Source organism: Suncus etruscus, chromosome 9 (assembly GCF_024139225.1).
Source record: "Suncus etruscus isolate mSunEtr1 chromosome 9, mSunEtr1.pri.cur, whole genome shotgun sequence".
NCBI classification, from domain to species: domain Eukaryota; kingdom Metazoa; phylum Chordata; class Mammalia; order Eulipotyphla; family Soricidae; genus Suncus; species Suncus etruscus.
The window spans coordinates 110,944,557-110,954,983 of NC_064856.1; the positions used below are offsets into that span (position 1 = coordinate 110,944,557).

General features: G+C 54.0%; 1 protein-coding gene across 1 annotated transcript; it reads right to left on the reverse strand.

The window, feature by feature from the left end:
• Window positions 1-1,072: 1,072 nt before the first annotated feature.
• Window positions 1,073-5,894, reverse strand: TMEM134 (transmembrane protein 134). The gene is made up of 7 exons (XM_049780956.1): window positions 5,701-5,894; window positions 4,894-4,958; window positions 4,504-4,593; window positions 4,350-4,426; window positions 1,899-1,943; window positions 1,506-1,559; window positions 1,073-1,416 (listed from the first exon to the last, which is right to left on the reverse strand). Exons 1-7 carry the CDS (start codon window positions 5,872-5,874, stop codon window positions 1,334-1,336), a joined length of 588 nt encoding a protein of 195 aa, XP_049636913.1. The 5' UTR covers window positions 5,875-5,894; the 3' UTR covers window positions 1,073-1,333.
• Between the last annotated feature and the right edge of the window lie 4,533 nt (window positions 5,895-10,427).

A 10,427-nucleotide genomic window follows, 5' to 3' on the forward strand; every position in this document is an offset into this window, starting at 1 on the left:
GCGCAGGCAAGGCAGGCACCTTACCTCCAGCGCCACCGCCCGGCCCCGGGTGCTTTCCTTTCACATGGTCGACCCAGCATCCCATATTGATCCCCGAGCACTGAGTGCCGAGCCACAAATAAAGCTCAGGGGAGCATTGCCATGTCCCAAAAGAAACTTAAAAACAACAAAACAACAAACACAAAACAAAAATACCACATCTTAGGCCACACCAAGCGATACAAAAGGGACACTCCTGGCTCTGCATTCTTCAGGAGTCACTCCTGGCAGGTTTGGGGACCACATGGGTCAGCAAGGCAAGTGCCCTACTTACCCACTGTACTTTCTCTCTGGCCTTTACCCAAGCTTAATCTTCTAAGGGTGAAATTTAAATTTTAGAAATGTGTCCCAAATCTCATTATTTTGAAGCTTTCCCCCACCCACCACTTCCATGGGAGAACCTTCTTTCTCTGGGTCCTGGTGGTCAGGCTGCTGGCCCTGTGCAGGTCTTATAGCTGCGCATCAAAGCTGCTTCACCCAGGCTGGGAGGTGCTGACTGGTGAGGTGCCAGGAGCTGCTGTCATTCCCTCCTCCTTTGTCCCCTTCCCATGACTGTTCCTGTCATTTTCCTTCTCTCCCATGTCCATTCTGTTTAAGCTTATTAAAAGGGAATATCATGTCTGATGACTCTGACAATGCAAACTGAGGGCTCATATTCTGTAATGTCTTCATTTTTCACTTTCCTAGTTTTATTTTTTTTTTTTTTGGACTTTAGGGACACCCCAGCTATGCTAATTTTCCAAAATTCTGAGCCAACCTGTTTCTAGGGTTGTGACTTTTTGGTCACCGCAGTTGCCACCAAGGCCCTGCTTTCCCCCAAAGCTGTCCTCAAGTCCTCCCTCTGGACCTGTGGAGGAGCAAATAATAATCACGGCCTTGTCAGACAAGTTCTGGGTCTCCGGGCAGCGCTGGGCCCTAGGATACCAGCCTCTGGGCCCCAAAACTTCTCCATCACTGGATGACCTCAGCCAGGTGCATGGCAGAGGCAGGCAGGCAGGTGGTCCTGGGCCCACAGCAAGGAAAGTGCAAGCAGTTTTTCTGGAAATAACGTCCCCTTTATTAACACAAAGACACCACCCCGCAGTCCCCAGGCGGGAATAAGTTAAGGCACAGAGCGGAGATGGCTTAGGTGGTGGGGCGGGCGCCTTTGCCTAGTTCCAGGGGCCCGTGGGAACCTGCACCCTCAAACTTCCTGAGCAAAGTCCGAAGGGGGTGATGGGAGTCTTGGAGTATTTCCCTCAAGATGAGGAGGCGCGAGCCGGGGTGGGGCGTGGGCCCCCACATACAGCTCAGTTCACTTCTCGAAGTAGGGCAGGTAGAAGAACTGGAAGCCCCGGTGGCCGCGGACGCCGCAGTAGATGAAGACCACGTGGTAGACTGCGGGGCGGGGCCTGTCAGCAACAAGCCACGCCCCTCGTCTTGCCCCGCCCCCGCCCACCACCAGGCCCCGCCCCCGGCCCACGCACCTCCCGGGACCAGCAGCAGGAATCCAGGCACGAAGAACAAGGCGCTGGAGACACCTGCGGGCGGAGGGCAGAGGGGTCACCGCGGGCGGCCAGGGGCTGGGATGGGATCCAGCCCGGAGGGGACTGTCAGAGGGGCGAGGGTGGACACGAGGCCAGTGAGCATTTCCTTTGGGGCCCGGAGCGACTGCACAGCGGGGAGGGGGTTCTTGCTTTGCACGCAGCAGGCCACTGGGGTGCTGTCTCTACATCCCATAGGGACCCCCTCCCACAGCCCCGCCAGGAGTGATTCCTGAGTGCAGAGCCAGGTGTAACCCTGAGTACCGCTGAGTGAGTTCCCCCACCCCACTCCCACCCAGAACCAAAACCAAGTGTGGATCGGGGTTGGGGGCTCACCTGGGTCGGGGGTCACCTGCAGTCCCACGCCGATCAGGATCAGCACTGCACACAGAGGGAAGGTGAGGGAGCAGGCAGAGGTCAGGGCTGGGCTAACCCTAACCCTAACCCCCCCACACACACTTCCCACCATTTCTGTGCTCAGAAATTAACTAACTATGGCAGGTCCGGGTATCATATGGGATGCCAGAGATTAAACCGAGTCAGCTGGGCTGGAGTGATAGCACAGCGGTAAGGCGTTTTGCCTTGCACCCACACAGGACGGTGTGACCCCAAAACAAAAAACCGAGTCAGCTGTGTGCAAGGCAAAAGCCCTACCCGCTGCGCTATTGTTCTGCCCTCAATATTTTCTTTTTTAAAGCACGCCCTAGGACATCTCAGATTTCTTGGCATGGCCTTTCAGTCATTCGACAAACTTTTTTTGTTTTGTTTTGTTTTGTTTTTGGGCCACACCCGGTAATGCTCAGGGGTTACACTCCTGGCTATGCGCTCAGAAGTCGCTCCTGGCTTGTTGGACCATATGGGACGGCGGGGGGATTGAACCAAGGTCCATCCTAGGCTAGCGCTGGCAAGGCAAACACCTTACCTCTAGTGCCACCATGCTGGCCCCTCGACAAACATTTCTGAATATTTACTTATATGGGCCCAAGTATGGGGAATTTGGAAGTTGCTCACCTCATGGCCTTTTCTCAGTGGTACAACTATCAAGCATGTCCAAGCTGTCACCCGGACCCATGTGATGGGAATATAGCGGAGTGAATGCCTGGGGGAATCAAGATAGGCTTCCTGGTGGCAGGGAACCTAAGCTTGGCAGGTGCTGAGGACGTGAGAGTAGCTGCCATCCAGTGACCATTTACCAGGCTCCACGAGTGCTGGGCTAAGAAAGCGACATGCAAGGGGCCGGAGAGATAGCATGCAGGTAGGGCATTTACCTTGCATGCACAAGAAATTCCGGCATCCCATATGGTCCCCTGAGCCTGCCAGAAGTGATTTCTGAGCGTAGAGTCAGGAGTAACCCAAGTGCTACTGGATGTGACCCAAAAACTGAAACCAAAACAAAAAAAGCGAGACTCGAGGTCTATTTGTCACCTTGACTGCATGTCCTAGAAGAGGAAACTGAGGCTGAGGGGAGTCCCTTGATCGTGTTGACTCTAGAAACTGGAGCACTCCTGATGTGAGGCTTCTTGGTGACAGAGAGTGTATAGGCAGAAAGGGAGAACATTCCAGACAGAGGAAGCCCTCAGAGGCCCAGCCTCAGAGGCAGAGCACAAGGTCAGGACTGGCACAATCTTCTGAACCAAAATGTCCTGGGCCCCAGTTAGAGGTTAGGAAAGGCACGATGGCCAGTGATGTGCCTCAGAAGGGAGGCCTGGAGGGGTTGAAACATTTCCTGCACCCCGGAGGCATGCTCTCAAACTCATTCCAAATACGCTGGGCCAGCACTCAGCCACCTCCCTGCTGGCCGGAGCCAGCACTCCCACCTTAGTCCCTTCTGGGGCTCCTGACAGGACCCCTTACAAGAAGGCAGCTGGCCACATGCAGGGGCTGTTGAGGCGGAAACCCCGGAGTAGAGTGTGGAGTCCAGGGCAGCGTGGCAGCGTGGCAGGACATAGTCCCAACTTCTGGGCCCTCTTGACCTCAACCCCGATCTTTTTCGCTTTTGTTTTTGGGGCACCCCCAGTAGTGCTGGGGACTAAGTAGTGCTTACTTGGGGACCAAGTAGTGTTCTGTGCTCAGGGGGACTTGTAGTGGTGCTTAGGGATGAAGCCTGGGCTCTTTTCTCTCTGGCCCAGGATCTTTTCTGGGGACCCAGTCCTGAGAATGCAGAGCATAGTGGACAGGTGTCAGCTCTGAGCACTTCCTGCTCTGGGCCTCAGCTGTGATATCTGAGCAATGGGTGCAGGAGAGAGAAGGAGAGAGAGGGGGAAGGAGGGAGGGAGGGCAGAGAGAGGGAGGGCAGAGAGAAAGAGAGAGAAAGAGAGAAGAGAAAGGAGAGAGAGAGAGGGAGAGAGAGAGGAGAGAGGAGAGGGAGAAAGAGAGAAGAGAGAGGAGAGAGAGGGAGAGAGAGAGAGGAGAGAGAGAGATAAGATTCCTGTCGGGTTGATGGGCCACTGAGTAGCTCCACTGGAAGAAGCCCTGAAGACTGCCCATGTGTGGCCCTCTGGAAAATTACCATCCCCAATTCAAACGAACTAAAATTAAGCCAAGGGGCCGGAGAGATAACACAGCAGTAGGGTGTTTGCCTTGCATACGGTTTGATTCCAGGCAGCCCCCCTGGAGAATGTGTGTGTGTGTGTGTGTGTGTGTGTGTGTGTGTTTGATTCCAGGCAGCCCCCCTGGAGAATGTGTGTGTATGTGTGTGTATGTGTGTGTGTGTGTGTGTGTGTGTGTGAGACTGGGCCTGCATTAAGTAGGGGGTGTGTGCCCCTGCTGTGGGGTGCAGGGACTCACCCAGCCCAAGGAACAGGAGAAGGAAGGAGGCCAGCACGATGCGGCGGTTCTTCTGCACCAGAGGGTGTTGAATCCAGCTGATGGCATGAAAAAAGCAGATGTGAGAGTGGGAGGGGGTGAGGGGGTGTGGGGGTGCCCCTGGCTGGGGGCTCACCTGCAGCAGGCCCTGTAGGAGCGCTGGGTGCTGTTGCTGATGGTGCTGAAGGACCACTGAGAACTGCGCAGGGAAGTTGGGCCATGGTTCCTGTAAGAATGTGGGGCGATGAGAGGCTGAGGCTGGGGGCTGGGAGAGGGGCCCCTCGGAGGCACTAAAGGGGGCTGGGGTTCAGGGCTGGGCACAGCAGGAACCAGCGAGAACAGCAGGGTCCAGGCCAGACTGGGGGTTTCTGTGGGGTAAAGAGCTGGTGGGGTGACCCCGCAGAGGGGATCTCCCCCTGTGGGTTGAGGTTAGGGAGTCTGCTGGGATGGAGCACGGCCAGGACCAAGAAGTCAGGGCGATGGGCCGGGGACACAGGGACAGGGGGCAGCAGGGTCCCCACCTGACCTGGTGCCGACTCCCTCATCCAGCTCCGGGGTGGCCTGGGCGCTGTCTTCATCATTCTCTAGGTTCTAATCAGAACACGAGGCTCAGAAGGGTTAAGCCGGCTGGGCCCAGCCCCGCACCCCTTAAAAGACGACAGTGGGGCCACTCAGTCAGTCGCCCCAACAGCTGGCGTCTCCGCCCTCCCTGCAGAACGGGTTTGATGAATCACAGAAACCGAAACCCAGGTAGGAGGTGGGAGTTGGGGTTTTTGGGGGGCCCCAAGGATCACAGGGTCTGACTGGGGACTCCAGGGGACGGAGAAGTAGTTAGAACAAGTCCCGGAGACAGACTGGTGCATTCCAGTGGGGGAGTGTTTCTGGGGGGGCCTAGTAGCAAGGTTCTGAATTTGGGGTTTCCAGGGCTGGGGCACACGCATCTGGGGCAGGACTCCCAGAAAAGGATCCTACATTTTGGGGGGCTTCCTTGGGGTCAAATGAGCATAACTAGGACTCCTGAGGAGGGGGCTGCCGGCCCTGGGACAGATGGGGGGCTTTCAGAAAAGCCAAGCAAAGCGGGTGCATGTTCTAAGTTCGTCTTTCGGGGGTCTGAAGCTGCGGGGGTTCTAGGTGCGGGTCAGCGGAGCTCTCGGAACCAGGTGCGGCCCTCTGGGGTGTCGGCCCGGGGCTCTGGGCTCCCCGTGGCGGCCGGGTTCGGGGGCCACGTCCCGCTTGGAAGGGGGCTTCCCGGCTCCGCCGAGGCCCGTCGTCGGGAGGTTCTCCCCGGCACCGGGGTGCAGCCGCGCTGGGCCGGGCCGGGCCGGGCCTTCACCTGGTAGCGCAGCCGCGACTGCTTTTCCTCGTCGGGGCCTTCGAAGCGGGCCCGGCGGTCGAAGTGCAGCGGCCCGAAGCGGGCGACCGCGCTGGTCTCGGGCCCGGGCCCCGCATCCTCCAGGGACAGGTCGAAGGCGTCATCGATGCTGAACTGGGGCCGGGCGGAGCTCATGGCCCCGGCGCGCTCAGGCGCTCCGCGACGCCGCCATCCGCGCCGCCGGCCCCACGCAGGCCCCGCCCTGTCGCTCTAACCACGCCCATTTCCTTTGAGTACGCCCAATATCGTCGACCCGTCCAATCACCGATGGCCCCGCCCACCCATCGGATGATCAGTGAGCCGGCTCCGCCCCGCCCAGTTGGAGCCGTCCAATCACCGATCGCCCCGCCTCCAGATGTGTCCCGCTCACCACCTTATCCCCGCTGATCCGGCCCCGCCCCGTATCTAGGCTCCGCCCCAGCTCATAAGCCCCGCCTCTACACAAGCCACGCCCACCACTCATTCCTGCTGATCCCTCCCCAGTGTAGGTCCCGCTCCATAGGCTTCCGCCTCTCCAAGGCCCCGCCTAGTCCCACCGCCTTAGGCCCCGCCCCACGCCAAGGTGGCCACGCCCACTTCCTGGAGCCCGCGAGGAAATGGGTGGGGCTTCTGGTTCTGTCAGTTTCGGGCTCTGGCGCCGCCTTGCGGCGGCTTCGAAGATCGACTGCAAATGGTGCAGCCTTTAGGTCTCTCGCATCTCTGCTCAGGATGGGAGGCGGAGACCAGCCGCCTTTCCGGGTGCTTCTCGCCTTGATCGCGTCCTCTTTGCAGAAGTGCAGCGTGAGGTTCAGAACGTTTCTGTGGCTTCCACCCTTCTCCACTCCAGGTCCACGCTGCGGCCCAAACGCTTTTATGGGCCTGGAGGGAGAGGGTGCCCGGAGGGAAGCAGCTTCTCCCAATGCGAGGCGCCTGCTCCTTCCTTCCCTGAGTCTGGTCCTCTCACATCCCAAATCCATCTTTTTCCCTTCTAATTGATTTTGGTTGTGTGGTTTTGTGTGTGTGTGTGTGTGTGTGTGTGTGTGTGTGTGTGTGTGTGTGTGTGTGTGTGTGTGTGTAAGGAACTGGGTTTCCTGCATATAACACTTGCACTCGACCCTTTGAACTATCTGTACTGCTGCAAAGTGATGTTTTGTGGTTGCTTGCGTTTGGGGTTTTTTTGCTGCTCTCTCTCCTCTTCCCTCTCTTCTCTTCTCCCCTCCTCTTCTCTCTCTTCTTCTCTCCCCTCCCCTCCCCTCCCCTCTTCTCTCCTCACCTCTCCTCTCTCTCAAATGCTAAGGGTTTACTCCAGGATCTGTGGTCAGGGATTAATCCTGGGTGCTTGAGGACCATTCAGGGAGCTGGGAATCAAGCCAAAAGTAACCTTGTACATTATTCTTGGGCCCCCAAAGTGATATTTCATTTTATTTTGCTTTTGGGTCATAATACCCAGCACTGCTCAGGGGTTACTCCTGGCTCTGTGCTCAGGAATTACTCCTTGCAGGCTCAGGGGACCCTAGGAGATGCCAGGAAAAAAATATCCAGGTCAGCTGCATGCTAGGCAAACACTCCCTTCTGTGCTATCACTTTAGCCCCCTAATAGATTTTTATTTTTTTATAATCTACAGGGCAGCCTTAAGAAATAATTCACAGTGCTAGATCATGTGTGCTTTGTATTCAGGACCCTGAATTCAACCCATGGAGGTTTAGCCCCAAACAAAATACATTTGATTCTTTTTTTTTTTTTTTTTTGGCTTTTGGCCTACACTCAGTGGTGCTCAAGGGTGATACTTGGTTCTACACTCAAAAATCACTCCTGTCGGACTTGGGGCCCCTATGGGGTGTCGAGACTGAACCCAGGCCAGGCACGTGCAAGGCAAACACCCTCCCCCGCTATGCTTCAGCCCCTCTTGATTCTTTTCTTCTTGGGCTCTGGCTGTACCTTTAAAGGATGCGGCTAAGTTACTCTGCTTAAATGCATGGCTGGTTTTCCATTGTGGTTACAAAGAAAGCCGAGCCCAAGTGCACCAAGTTCTGACTGGTTGGGCCCTGCCCACCTTTGGACCCTCCTTAGCCCATCAGTCCATCGGGCCAAGCCCATTCTCCACTTAACCTCCGCATCTTCTGGTTTGGAGTCTACTGAACCTTTCCTCCTCTCCACTAACTCCTCTCCTCATCCACGCCCTTGCTCAGAGGAGCATCCCCAAGTCTGTGAAACCAGTTTGGAAGCACCTAGTACCTGCCTGATGTTTTTCTCCTCTGCAGTTTTTGTTTTCACCTTGTCTATGGTGCTCGCAGCACTGTCCTGCACAAAGCAGATGCCAAAGATTGTGAAAGAAGTAAATGAATGAACGAATGAATGCTTTGCCCAAATCCCAAATGCTTAGCTCCTCCCAGGTGCTCCCTTCCTCTTCCTCTCATGACTTAAGCCTGGACTGAGCAAGGACTTCAACTACATTGCTAAGTAGCATCAATGACTGAAAGCTTTGTAGGCTGGAGTGATAGCAGAATAGAGAGGGCACTTGCCCTGTGTATGGCCTGCCTGGCTTCCAAACCTAAAGTCTCATGAGTGGAATGGTCACTGACATATCCCCAGCACCCATTAGTTTGTACTTATTCCATTTCCCATTTTTAATTTTCATTGCTAAAAATTGAGCCCAGATCTTATGCATTTAGGGTAAGTGATTTACCACTGAACCATATCCCAGGCCCTGCATTTTGCTTTTAATTAACCCAAGAAAGCCTTCTTTAAAAAAATAAAAAATAAAAAAACTTTATTGATTGATTTGATTTTTGAGCCATACCCAGAGCTGCTCTGCACTCAGAAAATTGCCCCCCAGCAGGCTGGTGGACCACATGGGATGCTGGGAATCGAAACTGGGTTCCTTCCAGGTAGGCTGCATGCAAGGCAAACACTCTTCCACTGTGCTATCTCTCCGGCCCTTCCTTTTTTGATATATTTATTGTTACACCCAGCAATGCTCAGGGGTTACTCCTGGCTCTGCATTCAGGAATCACTCTTGGCTGTGCTTGGGGATCCTGATAAATTGCTGGGGATTGAACCTGCGTTGACCACCTGCAAGGAAAGAGCTTTACCTGCTGTGCTACCACTCTGGCCATACTTTTATTTCTTGACTATTTTCTTTGGTTTGTTTTGTTTCATGGGCCATAGCTGCAATGCTCAGGAGCTATTCTTGGCTCAATGCTCGGCTCGGAGAATCCTGCAGAGCTGGGGATAGGCCCTGAACCTCCTACAAGTTCCCAACTTCTAGGCTCTCTCCTCGGTTCTCCTATGACATCAAATGTTTTATTGTTGACATCAAACCTCATCAAATCCTTTTCCCCTCCTGTCCCTTTGTTGCTGCTGTTGCATTGATGGGGATCACAAAGGCTTGGGTGGGGTACTTCTGGGGTCACACACTGGTGGTGTGCTTGTACACACCCACATGTGTGCTGGTGGCTTCACTCAGTTGCAGTTTGCACCAGGAATCAAACTCTAGACCTCACATTTTCAAGGTTGGCACTTTTAACCCACTATTTGTGTTTTGCTTGTTTTGGGGGTCACACCTATCGGTGCTCAAGGATTACTCCCAGCTCTGTGCTCAGGGATCACTCCTGCCAGGCTCAGAGGGCCATATGAAGTGCCATGGATCAAACCTGAGTTGGCTACGTGTAAGGCAAGCACCCTCCTCGCTCTGCTACTAACTGTAACCCCCCCATTTCTAATTTTGATGCACTTTACTTCTAAAGACAAATTTTAGGGGCCGGAACAATAGCACAGCTGTAAGGCGTTTGCCTTATATGTGGCCAACCCAGGGCAGACCTGGATTTAATACCCAGCATCCCATATGGTCCACCAAACCTGCCAGGAGAGATTTCTGAGCGCAGAGCCAGATGTAACCCCTGAACACTGACTGGTGTGACCCCAAAAGAAAAAATAAAACAAACAAAATTTATTTTGTTGAATTGCAATAAATACATCTCATAAAGTGCTATGGCCTTATTCGGTAGTGTTAAGTTTATACATGTTGTGGTTGTAACAATACAATTCTGTAGTCATTTAACAACTGCCTTTGTTTTCATTTCTACTTCTCCTGGCCCTGGTAATTCAGGTGTTACTTGGAAGTGGAATCCTCTAGTATTTTGTGGATTTCTTTCCTTTTCTAATTTTTTTGTCTGCATCTAGCTGTACTGAGGAATTTCTCTTTCCTGGTTCTGTGTTCAGGGATCACTCCTCAAAGGCTTCAGGAAGCACATAAAGTGCTGGGAATTGACTCTGGGTCCGCTAGCTACGTGCAAGAAATTGCCCTATGCACAGGACTCTCTCTGGCTCCTATTTACAGTTTCCCACCTCTCTGCTTAATGATAAAATGAGTATGTGCTTTTCCAGCCTTGTGGTCAATTTCTCTGGTTCAACAGTCAAGATTAAAGAGGATCATAAAATACAGTGACTGGCTTTTCCTCTTTCTCCATATTCTGAGAACAAGTAAGAGGAGATACAGACTCCTTGTTGCTTCCAAATTTGGCAGAACTTGCCTGGAAAACTTCCTGTGTTGGTCAAAAACAAGCCAACAACAAAGCGTGGTGTTCCGTTTGCCTCTGAGGTTCTGCCTCCCAAGGGGACGCTGGGGAGGAAATGAAGCAGCAGAGCTAGCTGGAGCACTTAGCACCTGGGTCAGGGCAGGGCCAGGGGACAGAAATGCTCACAGTCG